This window comes from Erythrolamprus reginae, chromosome 1, assembly GCF_031021105.1.
Source record: "Erythrolamprus reginae isolate rEryReg1 chromosome 1, rEryReg1.hap1, whole genome shotgun sequence".
Lineage (NCBI taxonomy): Eukaryota > Metazoa > Chordata > Lepidosauria > Squamata > Dipsadidae > Erythrolamprus > Erythrolamprus reginae.
In genome coordinates, this window is record NC_091950.1 from 247,193,946 (window position 1) to 247,217,131 (window position 23,186).

The window sequence follows — 23,186 nt, forward strand, 5'->3', positions numbered from 1 at the left end:
AGTCAGTTTTATTTCCGTAGCCTCTATCTGACGGCATTCCTTTTGCATAGGTGTCTGGTTTTTTTGAAGATTGTATTAACATTGACATAAATTGATCGGTTTTCCTGTTTTATATCAGTTTCCTAGACCAGATAGTTTCTTCAATATTTCCAATCCTGGCATACCAGCCTCTGTCTACAAGCAGTACATTTAAATTCAGTTGTAAAATTCATTGCATTCCTTTCCTCTCCATTATAAACTAGGACAGCCATATTAAAAATTAATTGGTATTATTTGGCCATTAACTGCACTGTATCCAAGCATCTTTCTTGACTATGAAAGCAATGATATTCCTTTCTTTTTATGTCCTGATTAGTAAACAGTATGCTCCTCTAACAAACTACCTGATTCCAGACCATTTCAGTTTATTGATGCCTAAGATTCAATGTGTAATCGATTCATTTCATCTTTCACTGTTGAGCATTCCCATCTTTTCGTAAGGAAAAGCCAAACTATGAATAGAATTCTTTATTGGCCAAGTGTGATGGGACACACAAGGAATTTGTCTTGGCGCATATGCTCTCAGTGTACATAAAAGAAAATATAGATTTATCAAAATCAAGGAAAACTTGTAAAAAAGCTCAGATCGCGCTGCCTGGCAGGGTCAAGCAAAAATGAACATAACTGGCAACAACTTGCTTCCTCAGCTACTGATATTTCTCCACAGTTAGCCATTTGGTATGAGGTCATCTACAACCACACCTTAACTAGATCGCAAGTTACAGGGAAATATCAGGGAATTTCAAAATGCTTTCCCCCTGGACACCCTGTATTGTTGACACTGCTTCTGGTTATTTCCCATATGACCCTAATGCAACTGGGCAGCTGGAGATGACCTTTATGCCTTGGTATAGACTTGGGAACGCTCCCAGCAACCCGATGAAGCAGCATAGTAGGATTTGGGTGTGTTGGTGGGTGGGTGGGGCAGTCCAAACCCCTCCTTTTATTCCCAGCACTTGATCTCCCTGTGTTTGAAACTGGCTCCATTAACGCACAACCCCAGCAACAGCCTTAGTGGTACATGAGTTTAACCTTATCAAAGTCACATCTAAAGGAATCCCCTGGAACAAGAGTAGGCAAAGTTTGCTCTTCTATGACATGTGGACTTCAACTCCCAGAATTCCTGACCTAGCATGATTAGGAATTCTGGGAGTTGAAGTCCACAAGTCATAGAAGCTCCAACTTTGCCTAGCTCTGCCCTAGAAGAAAATCTACTCGGAGGAAATTAAAAAAAATTAGTTTCCATCGGCGACCACATATCCTGGTAGCAAAAGAAAGCTTTGTGCTTTTTATCGAAACCACGCCCTTCGGGACCATTGTCTCCACCCCTCTGTACTTTGTCTACGCCGCTGACCTGGCTGGGGCAGAGAGGTGCAAAGAATCGCTCGATCTCCATTTGCAGCGTCTCGGTAGGCCACTGGGGAGGGGCGGCCGTCTTAAGGGAGGGGGCCATTGTAACTCGGTTGCGTGCATTTAAAGCACGGGTCTCCAACCTTGGCATCTTTAAGACTTGTGGACTTCAACTCCCAGAATTCCTTAGCCAACAAAGCTGGCTGAGGAATTCTGGGAGTTGAAGTCCATAAGTCTTAAAGTTGCCAAGGTTGGAGACCCCTGATCTAAAGTACACTAGTATGAAGAGGATCTCTCCTTTATGGCTGTCTCAGTCGAAAGGGCGGGGGGGAGCCCGTTTTTCTCCCCTCCACTGGCTTCCCCGAACGGGATTTGATGGATGTAGGGTGACCATTATTGGCTGGATAAAGGGATGGGCTTGTGGTTTCTTCACGATGTTCAGCCTCCGCCCTCCCGTGCCTGAAAGGGCGTTGGGAAAAATCGCGTCCTTTGCCTCCCGAGTCAGCAAAGGTATTCAGGGCCGGCATGTCTTTTATTGAGAGTGAAAAACAACCTCTATTGATGATACTCTCTATATTCCTTGCTGTTGTAGAGTTAAACCAAGAAATTTTTTAAAAAGCCTACTACACCTCTGATTTGTATTCCAAATCCTTTGTGCTTGTGTGCCTGCTGGGCGTTGAAAATATGCCCTATATGTTGGTCAACCCTGTCCCTCATTTTCGTTTTTTAATTTATAAAACATTTAAAAAACATATCATATACACCACAAACTATAAAACCATCTCTACTATAAATGTCAGTTTAGTATTATTTTAACTATGTACATACAGTATACCTTCGAGACCGCCTTCTGCCGCACAAATCCCAGCGACCGATTAGGTCCCACAGAGTCGGCCTTCTCCAGTTCCGTCGACAAAACAATGTCATTTGGCAGGACCCAGGGGAAGAGCCTTCTCTGTGGCAGCCCCGACTCTCTGGAATCAGCTCCCCCGGAGATTAGGACTGCCCCCACCCTCCTTGCCTTCCGTAAACTCATGAAAACCCACCTATGTCGCCAGGCATGGGGAAATTGACTCCCCAATGTCCTGCTTTATGTATGGTCTGTTGAGCTGTGTGATTGTTTTTTAATGAGGGTTTCTTAATATGTTCTGTTTTTTAATATTGGATTTGTAGACTGTACTGTTGTTGGAAGCCGCTCCGAGTCCTCGGAGAGGAGCGGCATACAAATCTAATAAATAAATAAATAAATTTATATGTATACTTGTTACTAGGAAATTTTGGTGAAAGGAAACATTGAATTTGCTGTGCTTTGAAAACACCTGCAAAAACTGAAGCAGTTTGATTATCATGGAGAATTACAATGTACTAATGGAACTTGGAGAAGGATCATTTGGTAGAGTCCTCCTAGTCCAGCATAAAAGCACAAGACAGAAATATGCCATGAAAGAGATAAGACTTCCCAAGGTAACTACTCCCTTCCCTAAATTATTCTCTTTTACCCATATAATCTCACTAGATAGAGCATTGCAATATGTCAATTGGCTTTCATGTGCAATTCAAAGTGTTTGTTATATGTGGAAACACCTATTCACTAATAGTATGTTGCTTGTCCAACAAGAAAAAAATTCAAACCAGGTACCTTTGCTTAAAAAATGCTATCTACAGGGATCATGGTAGCAAACTAATAATTTCTGTCATAAAATTGTGCCCAGACCAAGCTCAGGATACCTAGAAACATAGAAGATTGACCGCAGAAAAAGACCTCATGGTCCATCTAGTCTGCCCTTGTACTATTTCCTGTATTTTATCTTAGGATGGATATATGTTTATCCCAGGCATGTTTAAATTCAGTTACTGTGGATTTATCTACCACGTCTGCTGGAAGTTTGTTCCAAGCATCTACTACTCTTTCAGTAAAACAACTATACTTTATGTCATGGGAGTTCTCAGTTTCATCTGAGATGAAAGCTTTCTAATTAGCTGATCCCCATTTAACAATTACATTGCCTTCAGATATTTGATTGATGATAAATAATGACAGCTTTTACATTAGTGGTGCCCCGAAGGAGGACTTTGTTACCTCAAGAAATTGCTCTGCTCTAACATTCTCTGTTCTGGTGGCAATGTCTTGCTAAATAAATAATTTGCTCTATATCAATTTTTTGTTTATATATACCGATTCCCTTTCCTAAATGGAATGGTTGGTTCTTTGTGATTTTATTTCTTCTTGCTTGTGTAAATTTATTTTGAGGGATGCTTTTAAATTTGTTTAAAAATATGATTTTGCTATACTGTATTCATAAATATTAAGGCACTTTGATGAGCAAAAGCAAGAAATACAACAAAGGAAGTATAAAACAATGAGTTATTTATTTTTACTCATAAGTAATGTATTTTTAGTCTGTCTTCAATATAGAAAAGTCCTGGAATGAATCTATAATACTGGCTAAAATGAATCATCCAAATATTGTGATGTATGCAGATTCCTTTGAAGGTAAATATCTGCATTTTAATAATTAATGTTATATGTTACAATTACATTATTCAATTTGCTGAATTGCAAATATCTTTTCATCTTCTTGATGTTTGTTACATTTTACTTGACATAATACTGTACTAATGAATTTTACAATTATTTAAAAATTAGCTGATGGACATTTGCATATAGTGATGGAATATTGTGATGGTGGAGATCTCCTACAAAAGATTAAATTTCAGAAGGGGAAATTGTTTCCTGAAGATACAGTAAGTTTCCAAATATATTCAATTTTTTATATAATTGAGATGGGAGACTTGGATGAATATTGGGGTAGTGTTTATAGGCTGTAGAGAAATAGTCTGTCCTTTATTAGCACCCCTTGATTTATTGTTGTGATCTTAGCAGTAGATCAAAAAGTGGAGCTAAATACAAAGAATATAAAGTACAAAGTAAAAAGGATAACCTTAGCATGATTGTGCCACTTATAGCCCAAAATTTGGTATCAGCTTTTCCATTTAATCAGTGTTATTAAATGTCCCTTTATCAGATAAAATTTGTCTGTAAAGGTGCTCCAAACTCCTAAATTTTTGCTTTTGCAGATAAATACAGTTCTCTTTCTACAGTGACACTAATAAAGAATTTCTTTATACAATGTTTTGTACCAGCATGGCAGATCAGGCAGAATTTCTAACTTTTCACTTTGAAAAGTAAATATTTCAAAGAATAAATCACTTCTAAACTATGTTTTGTTTTGGTTTCTTGTACATGTTTTGCATAGCTGTACTGTATTTGTAAAAGATAACTTACTGTTTTCAGCCTTTAGAATCTGGAAATGTACTTTATATTCGGTAGATCAGTGGCCCTCAACCCTTTAGGCAGCAGGGACTGGTTCCATGGAGAGAGATTTTTTCCATAGACCAGTGGGGGCGTGGTTTCATGCACCCCTTGGATGGAAGTTCACTTGTTACACAAACTGGTTTCTAGCACGTTGTTGTTGCCCTGTACCCAGTGGGACTCCTGCTGTAGATGTATCTATATTTGTATACTTATTTTTATTTCAGGTTTGAACAACGATTTAATTAAACATTTTTAGATGCGGTAAAGTACCATTTCTATGGTAGAATATATTTTTAAGTAGTTTATAGTAATCCAATATAAAATTTCTTTGAGATTAACCAGGTTCATATATAAACTAAGGGATGAATTAGTAGTATTCACAGTACTAATGCAGGTTAACAGTAGAATATTTTGAAGTACTTGCTTGATTTCACAAACTGTATCAAATTGTATGGCTACTGACCTATATCATTATTTTACAATTCAATTCATTTTCATTTGCTGTCTTTTGTCTCTTTCACAGATACTTAAATGGTTTGCACAGATATGTTTGGCTGTAAATTATATTCACGAGAAACATATATTGCACAGAGACATCAAATCAAAGGTAATTGGCATCTCCATAGTAGGTTTTACGACAAAATTACTACCAGGCATTTTCTATTTAGATATACAGTGATCCCCCGTTTATTGCGTCCCCAACCATTGCGAACAGGGTACTTCGCTATTTTTCAACCCGGAAGTCAAAATACCATCTACGCATGCGTGCCCGTGGGCACGCATGCGTAGATGGCAACCGGGAGATCAGCTGCTGGGCGGCTTCCCTGAGTCTTCCCCCTCTTGCTGGCGTCAGCGAGGAGTTTCCCCACCGCCCACGCAAACTCCTCGCTGCCGCCCGCCCTTCGCCCGCCCACGCCTTTCGTTCTCGGCGCTTTCCAGCTGAGTCCGGGAGCGAGTTCGCTCCCGGATTCAGCTCGAAAGCGGCGAGAACGAACGGCGTGGAAAAGCCGTTCCACGCCTTTCGTTCTCGGCGCTTTCCAGCTGAGTCCGGGAGCGAGTTCGCTCCCGGATTCAGCTCGAAAGCGGCGAGAACGAACGGCGTGGAAAAGCCGTTCCACGCCTTTCGTTCTCGGCGCTTTCCAGCTGAGTCCGGGAGCGAACTCGCTCCCGGATTCAGCTCGAAAGCGGCGAGAACGAACGGCGTGGAAAAGCCGTTCCACGCCTTTCGTTCTCGGCGCTTTCCAGCTGAGTCCGGGAGCGAGTTCGCTCCCGGATTCAGCTCGAAAGCGGCGAGAACGAACGGCGTGGAAAAGCCGTTCCACGCCTTTCGTTCTCGGCGCTTTCCAGCTGAGTCCGGGAGCGAGTTCGCTCCCGGATTCAGCTCGAAAGCGGCGAGAACGAACGGCGTGGAAAAGCCGTTCCACGCCTTTCGTTCTCGGCGCTTTCCAGCTGAGTCCGGGAGCGAGTTCGCTCCCGGATTCAGCTCGAAAGCGGCGAGAACGAACGGCGTGGAAAAGCCGTTCCACGCCTTTCGTTCTCGGCGCTTTCCAGCTGAGTCCGGGAGCGAGTTCGCTCCCGGATTCAGCTCGAAAGCGGCGAGAACGAACGGCGTGGAAAAGCCGTTCCTTGCCTTTCGTTCTCGGCGCTTTCCAGCTGAGTCCGGGAGCGCTCCCGGATTCAGCTCGAAAGCGGCGAGAGCCAGCGCCCCCCGGACCCCCAACCCGGGTTTGGGGGGCTGCTAGGAAGCCCTCCATGCCAGCGGCAAACAGCCGCGCCCCCCCAATCTTCGGCTCCTCGCTAGCGCTGTGGGAGTAAAAACACCGTCTGCACATGTGCAGATGGTGTTTTTACTTCCGCAGCGCTACTTCGCGAAAACCCGCTCGTTGCGGGGGGTCCTGGAACGGAACCCTCGCAACGAGCGGGGGATCACTGTAGTTGAAAACTATAAAATCATCTCTATTATAAATGTCAGTTTAGTATTACTTTAACTATGTACAAATATTTATGTGTACTTCCTGTTTTTATCAAACCACTCACATAACAAAGTGTAACACTATGTTCCAAGGCAATTCTGTTCATGCTCACTGCACCACTTTATTTCCTTAACTTAAATAAAATATTACATTAATGAAAATAAATAATGATTTTCATACTTCATATCAAGGCACAAGCCTCTAATAATATCCATGCCCCATAAAATTCCAATTGGTATAGTAATGTAGAGAGCTGGTTGCTTTTTCATAAATGAGTGTGTTATTACTGGTAATATGTACTCTTGCAGATATTCTAAACTAGGCAACTATTCGTTGAGCATGCTTCCTAAATATGGTCCCAAAATGCTAAATTTGCCCTGAGCCTCCAGAATGGCCTGTCTTGTTTGAGTCCAAGCTCATAATCAAATGGAAGTATGTGCTTTGTCCAATGAGATAAGTACAGAGATTATTTGAAGTCCGTTTATGTCAGATTCATCATCTGAAATAAGTTAATTCTTTTAATATGATTTACTAATGGATATTTCCATTTAAGCTGAGTTGGGACATCGTGATTTATATTTGGATATAATAGTAGTAAGAGGAAGAGGAAGAAGAAAGCAAGGGCATCTTGGGTGCAATCCCGAAGCACGTGGAGCCATTGACATTGACAAATGAGTCAGTCAATTGCAAAAGGCAGCTTCATTTGGAACAGCTTCCATTCAGCAACAATATCTTTAACACCATCAAACAAGATCAATTCTCTATCCAAGGGCCTTGGAAAGAACTCAATGGGTGGATAAAAATGTTGGATCCAGGCTAAACATCTCATTGATTCATTCTGTATGATGAGCCATAATAATGAAAAGCATTAATTATATTTATTAATGATTCTTAATCTAGAACATGGAATTAAACATAGTATATGCCGTACTATTAACAGGGTCATTAAATAGGGCAGATTCTATAAATACAAATGATAATACACTATACAGAGAATGAAATCCATCTTATTTATGTTTCATATAGAATGTATTTCTCACACAAAATGGAAAAATAAAACTGGGAGACTTTGGATCTGCAGTTCTTCTTAAAAGGTAAGTATATGTCAAATTGTGGCAAGAAATTTGTTTTGACTTCTTTAAAAAAATACCTGATAGTTGGTTGCTGATGGAATGTTCATCTTTTCATCACTAATATTTATATTTGTTTTTGGACTAGTCCCATGGCATATGCTTGTTCGTATGTAGGAACCCCTTATTACGTGCCTCCAGAAATTTGGGAGAATATGCCATACAACAACAAAAGGTAAGACTTAATCAAAGTCTATAAAAATCTTGATTTTTAAAACTCTGTAATATTGAAGAACTAATGGAAAAATCGTATATAGTACTCACAATTTGAGAACATTACTCAATTTACAAATATGATTCAGAACTAAATATTTTTATGCATTTGTGGCAAGGACTAACTGATAGAACTTAAAAAATGAATTATGTTTAAAATATTTTTCAAATAATGTAAGCAGCGGGGAATGTATTCCATACAAAATAGAACTTCATAAGATGGTTTTAATAACCTCAAATCTGGAGAGATCCTTTTAGCATGTTAGTGCCTCCCCACCTCCCAATTTAGAAAAAGTCATATAAGTATCTTGCTTATGTAAAGTCAATAAAACATTCTTGGGTGGAGCAAACAGATCATGTTGGAATGATTTTTTTAATAAGTTGTTTAAATTACTAAATGTATGTTTACAGCTCATCAACAGTAACTCCTCTTTGAAGAAACCATTTAGTATTTTTAATTTTTCTTTCCATCTACTGTATTAACTTTGTGTTAAGTTACTGTACAACCTTTTAATTTTTGACCGTAATAACAGGTTTGATTTGATTCCATAAAGTGATCATAATCAAGTGATCCTCTAAATAAGAGAATGAATGGATGAATGAATCAAACAAATGAACAATCAATCAATTGCAACTTTTCTTTCATACAAGGCTGCCAATAAAAGAATCAATAGCACAGGATGAAACTATAATACAGCACACCAATTCAAAAGTTACTATCTTCAATTTATTAAAATGATATTTACTCACCCCCCATCCCCCCCAAATAAACTTAGTAAGAATGATGCTGTTTCTGAAAAAAAAAACCTCAGTCTCACTCAGGAAGAATTCTGATATTGAAAATAGTAGCATTAATAGTTATCAAGGGAAACTTATGTTGTAGTAATAAACTGAATAAGGTAAGATTTTCTCTTCACTTTCCCCATGCTGTCCTTTAAATTACCTACCTCAATCCTATTCTATTGGCAGGAGCAGGATTGAGCTCATTTGTCATTGTGCCTAGTTTGTTTGTTTATTTATTTATTTATTTTTATTCATTCATTCATTCATTCATTCATTCATTCATTCAACCTCTGTGCTACCCAATCCTGAAGGACTCAGGGCGGCTTACAATAATTATATAAATACAAATACAAATAGATGCGGAACAATAGAAAAAGTCAAATATAATATCTAAAACCATAAAAACCCGTAATAAAAACCCATTTGTTATAAAAACAGTCATAATCACATACATAAATACCATCCATACAGTTTGGCCATGAAAGATGTACAAATCATGGCCCCGGGGTCTGTCGGTAGAGCCAAGTCTTCGTGGCCTTATGGAAGGCCAGTATAGTGGGAGCAGCAAGGACATCGGGGGGCAGTTGATTCCATAGAGTCGGGGCAGCCACAGAGAAGGCCCTCCCATAGAGAAGGCCCTCCCACGTGGTCCTGCCAACCTGCATTGCTTAGTCAACGGGACCTGGAGGTGGCCAACTCTGTGTGCTCTTATTGGTCTCTGGGAAGTAAGTAGCAAGAGGCGATCCCGTAAATAGTTGCATTTTAATTTCAACATATAACCAGTGGTGGGATTTAGCCAGTTCAGAAGAACCGGTAGTGGTAACTTGTGAGTGGGGCCACCCACCTACCTGAGTGGGCCGGCCTACCTGCCCAGACACAATCCTATCCTATATTACTGTGGTTTTGATGCTATATGCATGTGTGGATGGCACATGCGAGTTAATAACTGTGTTGTTTGATATTTATTTATTTATTTATTTATTTGTTGGACTTGTATGCCGCCCCTCTCCGAAGACTTTCTGCATTTCCGATGCTAGGTGAACCAATTGTTACAGTATGTGAAGCCCACCTCTGCATATAACATGTTGATTTGCTATTAAACATTTTGGTAGGATTCAAGAGCCTATTTAAGATTTCCTTCTGTTTTCTGCTTCACCATGGATTATTGCTTCTCTCTTCAAGTTTCTTCTCATTAGTGTTTAGAGGTGGGAATGTTCAGCAACCCCTGCTTCCTACAATTCTTTATTTTGTTATATTGAACACTTGTTGTTGTAATTACGACAGTTAGGAAGAACTGCCTTACACTACTATACAGGTTTTTGCAGTATCTACATTCCATCTGACATATATTCCTCATGCAGCACTTTAGAAACAAAAAAAACCCCTACATAACTTATTTTTAGCAAAATAAATATATAAAATATTTTTTAGCAAAATTTTAGCAGAGTGTTTATTCATGCTAATTATAATCTCAAGCTAACGTATTTAAATCTTGCTTTTCTAGTGATATTTGGTCTCTGGGTTGTGTTTTGTATGAGCTGTGCACCTTAAAACATCCAGTGAGTATTCTTTTTTTATGTTTCATTTCCAGGAAAAGATGCAGTTTCTATGTGATTTCCCCACAGTGAGCAACATTAAATTTTGTAACACATTCATATTAGAATGTGTATAGAACAACATAATGTAGCTCGATCTAATGACACTAATAATTAGCCCTGTAGGCCAAAGAGTAAACATGCAAGGAAATAACTAAGATTGAAAAGCAAAGAATACAGCATATCATAAGTGTCAGGTTTCTTTTATATATATATATATATAAATAAAGTTTATTGGTGAACAAAAGGTAAATGGGGGAAGGGAAAATGGGGTACATAAATTTAAAAAGGGATAGAAATAATTATTACATGACATTGTATTTTGACGTATATATCTTACTTTGTAACAAAAATTCAATGTACACATTTATATCTTATTACTATAAATACCGTACTTCATTTTTCTGTCTTATCTTATTATTTAAAAAGTAGTAATAAGTAGTGATGAGGATAGTAAGAAAGATATTTATAGAAAGGTAGTTAGGGAGATGGGTTTACAATTTTTATAAAGTATTTGTAAAATAATAAGGAAGGGAGAATCTGCCTAGATGACAGACGTTATCAGGAGATACGATATGGTGTAATAATATGTTAATGGGTGTGTCAGTAATATATTCGTAATGAAAATAATAAAAAAAGGAAAAAGAAAAGAAAATATATTTATGTAAGTATTGGAAAAGAGAAAAGCTGTGATTCAGTTAGTATGGAATAAGGTAATTAGTTGGATTATGTTGTTATCGTGTGAACGGTTGTTTAATTGAGTTTAAGAAACAAGTAAAAAGAGTAATGTTGTCGGAATCTAATTTATTTTTTTTTGTTTATTTATTTGTCAATTTATTTGTTTATTTATTTTAAGTGTCGGTATTGAAATTAATTTATTAATCAATAATATTTTAAGTTCAAAACGGTTATGAGGTAAGAGAATTTATTGGGTTATAAAATAAAGGTTAGATATTTTTTTGCAGTGGTCCATTTATCCCAGTTGTCCCATATATTATAGTAATGTCAGGTTTCATATCAGAGGCAAAAACAAATCTTAACTCCCCAGAGACTAAATCCCACATTCAGAATGTTTCTGAGCAAAAATCTCATTGGTCATTGATAAAGAACAATCTAGATTGTTCTCTATTTTCGAGAAGAATGAAATCAAATAACAGAAAATATCTGCCAATTGCAGGAACAGCTTTTAAAGCCCATGAGCTGCAAAGGTCTGTGCTCCAAAAATTAAGACTCTCATTAAATTAAATTTTAATTTCATTTAAAAATTAACAATTCTTGGCTCAAAGCTATGAAAGACTTCTGAGTTATGTTGATACAATGGTATGCCCAAGTTTAGGAACCACTGGTTTCTGTCACACTGCCTTTATTCCTGTCAATAAAATTCTTACTTCCAATGTATCATGCACCGTTAGATCATTCACATAAATTGTGCAAAATGATATGTTTTTTTGTAGAGTTTTTAATAAACTAAAAATGTTAGTACTACTGAGCTGTATGTTTTTCCTGTGTTTTTTAGTTTCAGGCTAAGAGTTGGAAACATCTTATCCTTAAGACATGTAAAGGATACTACAATCCACTTCCATCACACTATAGCTATGAACTTCACTATTTGGTAAAGCAGATGTTCAAGATGAATCCTAAGTACCGTCCATCAATTAGTACAATTCTTGCAAGAAAGTGCCTGGCAAAATGTATTGGACAATCTTCATTACCAGAGGTAATTGAGATAAACAAATAAATATTGTATCTGGGTTGGAAATAGGAATGGTGCTTCATCGAGATCCGGCCAGAAAGGGCATGTATATTATTTTACTGTGGGTTTAAATTGGGTTTTTTAGATGTTTTAATATTAATATTGTATGTCTTGGGGTTTTTTTTTCTTTTTTGGTTGTGAGACACCCAGAGACTTTAAGGGAGTTGGGCAGCGTACAAATTGAATTAATCAAATCAATCAATCGATCAATCTCTTGTGTGGGCACACTTATTTATTTATTTGTTTGTTTGTTTGTTTGTTTGTTTGTTTGTTTGTTTTGTCCAATACACAATACATATAGAAGAGAATAGACATGAGGTAATATATATAAAGAAAAATATAAAATAGAGGAGAAGATATATGAAAGGAAGAAAATATATATGATATATGAGATAAAAGAAAGACAATTGGACAAGGGATGAAAGGCACTTATGTACGCCCCTTACTGACCTCTTAGAAACCTGGAGAGGTCAATCGTGGATAGTCTAAGGGAGAAATGTTGGGGGTTAGGGGTTGACACTATTGAGTCTGGTAATGAGTTCCACGCTTCGACAACTCGATTGTTAAAGTCATATTTTTTACAGTCATATTTGTAGCGGTTAATATTAAGTTTGAATCTATTGCGTGCTCTTGTGTTATTGCGGTTGAAGCTGAAGTACCTAGTGACAGCTTTTTAGAAAGCTATAGCTTTTCCTTGGCAGAAACAGTTGCCACAGTCATTCCTAAAAATGTGAGTTAAGGACGCACTGTCTTTGTTTGGGTTTCTCTCTCCCAGGTTTCTTCTCCCAAGGTATCACATGGACATATCAAGGCATGCCCAAGTTACCCATTCCAAAGAATACCGGATCAGCTTAGTTTCCATGAAATCTCCAAGGGCAGTCCCATATGGAGTGCATTACATTAGTCTAACTGCCAGATGATAAGTGTATGGGTTACTGTTTGAAAAGCCTCCCAATCAAGAAACAAGCAAATCTGATACACTAGTTGTAGTTGGGCTTGAAGCCCTGTTGGCCACAGATCTTTGAGCAAGAACTGTGGATTAACTCCAGATTGGGCAGCAGTCTTAAATGGGGAAGTGCAACTCAATCCCAATCTAAAAATGAAAAGTCTCCAGATTTGGGAGGAGGAGGCAGAAATCCACAGCCATTTTGTTTTTGCGAGATTGAGCATGTCTGTGTGTCTATATCCAGACCCACACAGTCTTCAGATGTAGGACATTGATGGCAGCACTTTGCCTGCCCAAGATCAAGGTGAACAATCAGTGTCGTCCAAATATTGATGATAGCGGCCCTGAAACTAACAGATGACCTCCCCCAGGGCTGTTCTATAGAAGTTATTAGGAGGAGAGGGTGCATCAAGCATCCTGCAGACGAGAGATGAGACTTTATAAAACTTCTCCCTCTTTGCTTACACTGATTGGAATTGATCACCAAGAAAGAAAACCATTGTAATGTGCTGCCTATAATTCCCAAATCATGTAGCTGATGCAGAAGGATATAGTCGTTGATGTAATTTAAATCCACTGAGAAATCACAAGGATGGACATACCACCATTCCGACTTCATCTATTAGATGCCATCAGCAATATGACTAGTGCCATCTCCATACTGAGTCCACCCTAAAACTAAGCTGTTTCTGTAACCCACCCCTCCCCAGCAAGATCATAACATCTTAATCTGGGCTGGTGGATAACTATTCACCATTCTAATCACCACAACATAATCCTGAATATGGACTTTTATGTCCAATCAGACTTTGTCTTTCTCCAACAGTACTTCAGGAATCTATTCTGGCACTTCATTTCCTTACACCAAATCATTCTTTTTTACAATGAATGTCACTTGGAACTCAAGTTCAAGACTCTTTTTTTGTGTTTGAAAGCATATAGTTTAATTACTAAATAGTTAGTATTCAGAAATGTGTTTAATTTTTTCTCCCTGATAAAAAACAGGATGACTTTTTTCAACAAAACATATTTTTCTTTCCTGATTTTCCTGAGAGTAGATATTTTCCTCCCTTGTCTTACTCATATGCGGTTTTTAATATCTGCTCAAAGAGATTTAAGGATCGTCCTGAGCAAATATAGTGACCATATGTGGAATGAGCGTAAGAGCACAGGAAAAGTCCTTTTATGGAAATGGATGCTTACTCATATAATATTTAGTATAGTATGAGTTTCAACCTTATTTAGGTTGTTTAGTTAATAATGATATCTTAATCTTAAGAAGGAGGATGGTACGCATGCAGGAAGTAAGAATTCAGAGACAGAAGTCATATCCAAGAACTTCAGTGAAATGGAATTGAAGAAAACCAGCATGGATCAAAAAGGTATATGTTTAATTCAGAAATGATCGGTTTGGAGACCATAGTCTGAGATTAGTTTTCATAAGGTTATGTGGCTTATACCATAAGCAGTGAAGGGCTACCAAATTTTTTACCATCACACTGTGGGCATGGCTTATGCAGGACGCCCTGAATTTTCTTTCAACATCTTTCAGTGCAAATTGGGTGCTCTGGGGTGGAGGTCCATTTTTACTACCCCACTGCGTCCCCCCCCCCAATCCGGGCAGTAGCCCACCCCTAACCATAAGTGTAGATGTTTACAGCTTTTCTGACAATGCAGTCCTAGCAGTGTTTATCAGAATTCAATGAGACTTGCTTCTGAGTAGGTTTGCACTTTATAACAATAAAGAAGATTGGTATGTATATCATAGTGGGGATTTTTTTCAAACAGCTTTACCCAGTGATGGGCTCCTACGGGAACGGTCAGGAACGCAGTTCCAGTAGCAAAATTTGGAGCTCCACCCAGAGCACCCAATTTGCACTGAAAGATGTTGAAACAAAATGCATAAGCCACGCCCACAGTGTGGTAGTAAAAATTTTGGTAGCTCTTCACTGCCTTTACCTTAAGGTTCTACATACAGTCTTTACTTATGAATGAAGGTGAATGTACGTGTTCCAGGATGATATTGCAGCTGTGGCGAGGGGGGCGTTCGCCCAGGTTCGCCTGGTGCACCAGTTGCGACCCTATTTGGACCGGGAGTCACTGCTCACAGTCACTCATGCTCTCATCACCTCGAGGCTCGACTACTGTAATGCTCTCTACATGGGGCTACCTTTGAAAAGTGTTCGGAAACTTCTGATCGTGCAGAATGCAGCTGCGAGAGCAATCATGGGCTTTCCCAAATATGCCCATGTCACACCAACACTCCGCAGTCTGCATTGGTTGCCGTTCAGTTTCCGGTCACAATTCAAAGTGTTGGTTATGACCTATAAAGCCCTTCATGGCACCGGACCAGATTACCTCAGGGACCGCCTTCTGCTGCACGAATCCCAGCAACCAGTTAGGTCCCACAGAGTGGGTCTTCTCCAGGTCCCGTCAACCAAACAATGTCGTTTGGCGAGACCCAGGGGAAGAGCCTTCTCTGGGGCGGCCCCGGCCCTCTGGAACCAACTCCCCCTAGAGATTAGAATTGCCCCCACCCTCCTTGCCTTTCGTAAGCTGCTTAAAACCCACCTCTACCGGGGTGCATGCATGGGGGAATTGAGATACACTTTCCCCCTAGGCCTTTAAAAAAAATTTTTATGCATGGTATGTCTGTATGTATGATTGGTTTTTTATATAATGGGTTTTAACTGTTTTTAGTATTGGATTATACTGTTTTGTTACTGTTGTTAGCCGCCCAGAGTCTGCGGAGAGGGGCGGCATACAAATCCAATAAATAAATAAATAAAATAAATCCAGTTCGGGTGGGTCACTGGGGCCAGACTCTCCAACTTATATTAGAGAGAAGTTCCCTGAGGATGGGCTCCAGTGCAAGTCGGAAAGCTTGGAAGATTAAAACTCTGGTCCCAGTGACTGACCCAGATTGGATCCTGAAGTAGTCCTTACTTTCTTATATTTTAATGTTTAAAATGTTATTATTATTATGGGGCAGGGTTATAGAAGATAAGATCTGAGTTGGGTGAGATTACTCAACAGGAATTTCTTCTCTACTTCCTGAAGATATCTATGCTTTTCTGATATATTCTTGAAAGCCTGAAACATTTAGTATACTTAAGAATAGCTTCTGTGGTATTAGGGTTGGGTTAAAGATGTCCTGGATGCAATCACAAATTGTCAGGCTGATATTTTTGGCTTCTTTTGTGCTTTAGATTTTAAAGGCAGAAATAGGAGAGGGAGACAGTGCTATCATTATCATTATGCCTAAAATTACGTCACAAAATTTGGCCATTTGTTTCTACTCGATGGCAAGATACTGGATCCTGGGGGTCCACAAATAGGATGCTGGAGAAGCAGGTTGGTAGGAAGTAAGGATTAATAAACATGAAAAAATAACTTTTCTTTCTGCAAAATCATTCTTTTTCAAGGACCTAATAATATTTCAACCATAAAAATAGTACAGTATATTGATTGTTGGAGTTAGTGAATATTTGAGGATTCTACCAAATTTTCCTCAAACATTTCTTTAAAAGATTTTCCCAAATATGTACTATATTTGTTTTTTTCCAGAACCTCACAGACAAAAATGGGAAAAAGGAAGATGCAGTACAGTGATCAAAATTTTAGAAAATGCACCTTCACTTTCTTCCAGTATTGCAACCCAGGAGGATACAGGTAAGATAATATGCATGTTTATTTGCATATTTTATATTATTTGCCCTTGGAGATACTTTCAAAGATGGTACTCTGTCTCACACCTCCCCCAATAATCCTATCTTGTATAAAAGACAATGAGGTGTAAGAAGAAGAACCAGTTGGATGTTGAATGAGAAGCTTTCAGGACTACATTCTCAGCACAGAGTGAGACCACAGATGAAATAGTGGATGAGTTTGCCCCATAGGTAAGATTTCAGGCATTTTAAGCCAAGTTGTACTGGAATTGCCATTTGTGTCTTGGATATTTTTGATGTCAGCATACAGCATGTAGAAAGAGAAATTGGTTCTACAAACCTGGTGGTCAAGAATCCTAAATCTACAATTAAAAAAGCTGTGACAAAAGGATACTGTTTGTGTATGAGGGGAAACTAGAAGGAGAAAAAAATTCTGTTTGATTAATTAAATAATTCTGCATTTAGGTTGTCCAGAATATTATACTGTACTAATATATCTGAAAACAGTTTTTGCCCTGATCTGGGAGAATGATGCCATATTGGTGGGAAAGGTACTAAAAATTGACTCTAGAAAACCATGTCAGTTTTAAATCGATGTTGTCTTCCCAAATCTAGGTGGGTTTATGATTTGCTTGCTTTAGTGTCATTTTCTGCTACTTTTGGCATCATTTTGGGAGAGCAGAAACCAAGAGTAGGACAGAGATGGCAGTTCCCTAAGAGTTTAGAAAGATTGGGTTCATTCTAAACTGAGGATGATGGTTGTTACCCCATTTTGGTGATATATACTGTGGAAAGTAATAGATAGCGCAGCCACATACAGCCTCTGTATGTAAAAATCTTGAACTGGGCTTCGTTGAGAGATGTGTTACAAACAAGATCTTAATGATTATTTAGACTGACTATCTCACCACAGGCCATAAGTAGTCTCTTGGCGGTTCAACACTAACCCACAATGCCGTCTGGTGGGACCCAGGAGAATAGCCTTCTCTGTGGCGGCCCCGGCCCTCTGAAATCAACTCCCCCCAGAGTGCCCCCACCCTCCTTGCCTTTCGCAAACTCCTAAAAACCCACCTCTGCCACCAGGCATGGGGAAATTGATTCCCCTCGGCCGTCCTGTTTTATGTATTGTTTGTTTGGGATGTACGATTGTTTTTATATCAAGGGTTTTAATTGTTTTGTTTTTAATCATTGGATTTGTATTGTATATTTATTTATTTATTATTATTATTATTTATTAATCAGATTTGTATGCCGCCCCTCTCCGCAGACTTGGGGCGGCTCACAGCAATAATAATACAATGTAAACAAATCTAATATTTAAGTTAATTTAAAACCCCCATTTAGAAACCAATCATACATACTAACATACCATGCATAAATTTTATAAGCCTAGGGGGAGGGAAAGTCTCAATTCCCCCATGCCTGACGACAGAGGTGGGTTTTAAGGAGCTTACGAAAGGCAAGGAGTGTGGGGGCAACTCTGATATCTGGGGGGCGTTGGTTCCAAAGGGTCGGGGCCGCCACAGAGAAGGCTCTTCCCCTGGGTCCCACCAAACGACATATTGTTGTTGTGAGCCGCTCCGAGTCTTCGGAGAGGGGCGGCATACAAATCTAATAAATAATAATAATCATCATCATCATTAAAAGGTGAGTTTGCTTGAATAAGGGGTGGAGTGGGCAGAGCCAGCTGAAAATCAGCTGGCTGGTGCATGCATGTGTGCTATAGATGAGCTAGGGCAATAGCTTGAACGCTGCACATATGGCTCCACATGCCATCTGTGGCACATGTGCCATAGGTTGGCCATCACTGGTTTAAGGTGCTTATTTTAAGTTCTATGGTTTGAGATAGTAAAAAGGACAATTTCTCCAGCAATATGATATTTCTGTTCTCTTAATTAGGTGGCTGTGTGAGAAAATATGATGAAAACGTCAAACGTAAACAATGGAATAAGGAACCTTCACAGACTTTGATGAATATTCTTCACAATGCTGATGTTAACTTAGCTTTTAAGACATACACTATCTACAAAGCAGGTACGGTAAATCATTTTTTCTCATCATAGTGAAACGTTCACTTCAAAGTTCTTCGAATGGGATCATGGGTAGGTACTTTTAGCATATGATGTTCATGGTTTGGAGATTGGGAAGGTCTTAAAAAAAATGAAATTAGAGTTTCCGAAGCTTCAATGAACCAGGATAGCTGCTGTGGATTCCAGCTTTGAATTCTCTGGATGGCACTTTCAGTGGGAAGGTGGAACCACCTTTTGACATTTCAGCTGAACTAGTGGCGGGTCTTATACCTGCAGTGGATGCTATTCTCCAAAATGGCAAATAGAGGTTATAGTGGAGTCAGCGAAAACGGTGGAAACAGTGAATGTGGCCACAGTGGAGCTGCAGGAGAGCCACCTATCAGTTATTCCTGATTGCCCAGAGATTTGCTATTAGGTAGTTTGTCAATTATAAAAGAGCTGAGAAGACCACTCTCTTGGCTGCAGCAGCGATGATCATAGAAACATAGAAACATAGAAGACTGACGGCAGAAAAAGACCTCATGGTCCATCTAGTCTGCCCTTATACTATTTCCTGTATTTTTATCTTAGCATGGATCCATGTTTATCCCAGGCATGTTTAAATTCAGTTACTGTGGATTTACCAACCATGTCTGCTGGAAGTTTGTTCCAAGGATCTACTACTCTTTCAGTAAAATAATATTTTGTCATGTTGCTTTTGATCATTCCCCCAACTAACTTCAGATTGTGCCCCCTTGTTCTTGTGTTCACTTTCCTATTAAAAACACTTCCCTCCTGAACCTTATTTAACCCTTTGACATATTTAAATCAATCTTTTGCCTGTTGTTCCAGAATGAACTGGTCTACTTGCTTTCACTACCTTCTGAGGTTTTTTAGGATAAGAAGCGATCAAACCTCGGTGCTGAGTCTCAGTCGGAGCTAGAGTTAGCTGGTGGTTTTAGTATGATTTGCAGGGGATTATAAATGCTCTGGATGGGAGATGTACAGAGTGAATGGAAGAAGGTTACCTTAGCTATAGAGTGCTTGTTTGCTTTTTTCTTTTCATTGATTTCTCCTGATGAGAATCAAATTATTGGTGGGTGAGGAGACAGTGGGAATTTGCAGGTTGTGATAATGTGCTGTGTGTAAAAATTAGGAGCAAGACACAGTTTTATTGATTTTCTTACTCATTTTTAAAATGTCGAAATAGAAGTAACCATGAATATTTGCATTGATTTTTAAATATCAAAGCCTCAGATGACCTACTGAGAGGACCACTCACAGGAGAGAACAATGCATCCGATGAACCAGATGGTGAAACCTTTATGGAGGATGCAGAGAGACTTGAACCTAGATCAGATGAAGAGGACACGTATGTTGAAATACATTTTGAAAAAATAATTGTTGGAATTCTTTTCTATTTTTTCTTCAACTTAATTAAAAAATCTCATAAAAAGCCCAATTATAGCTTCATGCCATTTTTCAACTGTGGATTGTATTTATCTACTTTATCAGATCCCCCCCCCAACTATATCTCTCTCCACTTTGCCCCCCAATTCAACTTCGATCAACAGAAGTCTTGGTCCCTGTCCCCCCCAAGTGATACATTCGTAATTTGGTTTAGGAGCAGGTATACTATGACATGTAACACTTGGAATAAATTCTGAGTCTTACATTTTATGATACATGAATTTCATGAAATTATAAACTGATGAAATTATAGTCTTTCTTAAAACATGAAAAATTGGAAGTCTTCATGAGTGATCAGTCATACAATGAATTATACTATCACCAGAGCATGACATTTGAATTCAATATGCCTTTTATGTAAGGACATAGTGGTTGTTACATATTTACTATTCTGTATTTTTAAGAAGCCTAATAGCACTAGCATCTGATTTATAGGTTGTGGCCTTTGTCTACAAATAAAAATACTGAACATTATTAAGAACAGAATCATAAAGCCAATGTGTGATTAATGAAAGTTCTCAAATAAGTAGATAGGCAGAATTAAACAGAGAACATAAATATTTCAAGACTTTCAAATTTTTTCCTAGAAAAAAGTAATTTCTGTTTTACAAGCACATATTATATACACATTTTGACTGTAACGGACAAAAGAACAGATTGTATAGAAGAATTTTAGAAAGTATAGAAAATTTTAATGGTAAACATACACCTGGGAGTCCTGAGGGTTTCTAATCAGAAAATATATGTACAGTATCCAGTAGTTATGGATTTCTTTAAATGATAATTCCCCTTTCCTTCTCTTCTTTATATTTTTTATAGGGATTTTGAAGCAGATGATGATCCAGACTGGATTTCTGAATTGCAAAAGATGATCAAACCAATGGAACTGTAGAAAGAAGTATCAATAAATAATCCAGTATGAGTGCAAAAATATTGCCAAACCATTTCAGAAACTAGCAGCAGCAAACTAATTGACACATAATGATCTCACACATATTTCTTTGAGGAAGCAAATTTAATTTGGGATATTTTTTGTTGCAAAAAGGTATAGTAATTACATTCTTCTTAAAGATACTAAAAGAATCATTTTTTACCCAGAATTCTTTATTCGGTTTAGAAATATTCTCTCAAAATTAAAAATATGTCAAAATCAGAAATATATCATATTAGAGGACAGGACTAGGATTAGCACAGTCTGAGATACAAAGAGCAAGATATGACTTTCATGTTCTCCCTCTCTGTCTTTTCATATTACTAGGCCTTTGGGAGTGCTGGATTTAAGGTGGCCAGGGAAGATTGAGACTGGATTTCAGAATATGGCAAAATCTAGATAGAAATTGTTGTTGTTGTTATTATTATTATTATTATTATTATTATTATTATTATTATTAATTAGATTTGTATGCCGCCCCTCTCCACAGACTCAGGGCGGCTCACAACAGAGATTAGGATTAATTACATCTCATTTTTATTTGATTGTGTGTTTTGCAATTGTTAATAAACCTGCTCATTTCAATTCTTCCTAATTTCCAAAATGATATCTTCTGGAACTGTGTCTTTCATCAGTGTGATTTCAGGAGCTATGACTTTCATCTATTTCTGCTTCTTATTGTTCAGTTATATAATTTATATTTATTGAATGCAGTTAGGGAGCTGGGACTTGGAGAGCCCTATTTATCCCAGACATGAAACCCAAGTAGGACTTGAACAGTTGGTCCTCAACAGGATAGATACTGGCAACATAATCACCAAACAAACAACCCTGCCATTACAGTGGTGCTGCGGAAGCAAAGAAATCACTGAAAATCAGCAAAGTCTCATGCACGTGAGCATCCTTGGATGAGATTTCATTTGCTGCGTATGTGCAGAAGCCAAATCTTGATCTGGAGAGCGTACTGGTAGTGGCCAGTAAGTGCAACCCCCAAAATGTTTATTTCAAACATTTATATAGGTCGTGTATTAAATTCTGGGCAGCTTACAAACAAAGAAAGTATTATTAAATATCTAATACAATTAGTGTGTAATTTTATTTATTATAATGAGCATGTAGTGTTACTTATATATTTTATAATACATTATTTAATTTACATAGTGATCTTAAAATATCCACAATTAGTTCTGATTGTCAAATTTATGGGTTAAAATTAATCTAGGAAAAACCACACTTTCAGACTCTTAATGTATTTTCCTTAAACAGGATCTCAGCAGATATGTTCAATTTCTTTCCATCTCAGGCAGCCTAGTTGATCATGCTGTGTATGAATTATGGAAGAGAATTGGAATAGATATGTTAATTTTAAAAACAATCTATAAGCAATCCCATAATTGCATATGCCTATTGTTAAGCAAATAGAAAGTGGCTAAATTTATTCAATGTACATTAAAAAAAAGTTGCGTCATGTAAATTGTACATATGTTAGCATTTGGTTTCTCCCATAGAAGCTCATACTTAGACATTGTCCCTTGGTATAAAAAATTGTGGTGTAAGTTTTTTCACTTGTAGTAAAAATATTGTAACAATACTTTAAAACCATTACTTTACACAATTGGTAAGGTTCTATATGTGTTTAATTTATATTTTAGTGGTGGTTATGGAGAGGGATTATTTTTGTTAAGATACTATCTAATAGAAAAAAATCTGTGGGGCTCAAGCATGCAATATATAAAAGATTCAATATAAATGATTTTACGGTGATCCCAAAATCTGAATCTCTGTTATCTTGCACATGAAAGTTCATATGTTTATTGAGATTGTGGGCTGAATTGTACTGGTTGTTATCTTCTAAAAAGATGTCAGTGAAAAGGACATAAAGCTAAAATTCTATTTATTGGGGTACTTTCAAGTACCAAATTATGAGTAACAAAAATACATAATTTCTTAGACGTATCTTGTTATACTTTTGGGGTTATATTTATTTTATATTAATTGAAAATGCTACAC

General features: G+C 38.0%; 2 protein-coding genes across 2 annotated transcripts in view; one reads left to right on the forward strand and one right to left on the reverse strand.

Annotated features, from left to right (window-relative positions):
* The window catches only part of VPS36 (vacuolar protein sorting 36 homolog), a 353,187-nt gene that overhangs the window by 45,340 nt on the left and 284,661 nt on the right, over positions 1-23,186 (reverse strand). The gene's annotated exons all lie outside the window — the stretch shown is intronic.
* On the forward strand, positions 1,366-21,780 carry NEK3 (NIMA related kinase 3). Its single transcript, XM_070738393.1, has 14 exons — positions 1,366-1,448; positions 2,661-2,853; positions 3,790-3,883; positions 4,037-4,134; positions 5,229-5,312; positions 7,705-7,772; positions 7,897-7,983; positions 10,309-10,363; positions 11,916-12,116; positions 14,378-14,480; positions 16,666-16,770; positions 18,666-18,800; positions 20,027-20,147; positions 21,065-21,780. Exons 2-14 carry the CDS (start codon positions 2,737-2,739, stop codon positions 21,135-21,137), a joined length of 1,341 nt encoding a protein of 446 aa, XP_070594494.1. The 5' UTR covers positions 1,366-1,448; positions 2,661-2,736; the 3' UTR covers positions 21,138-21,780.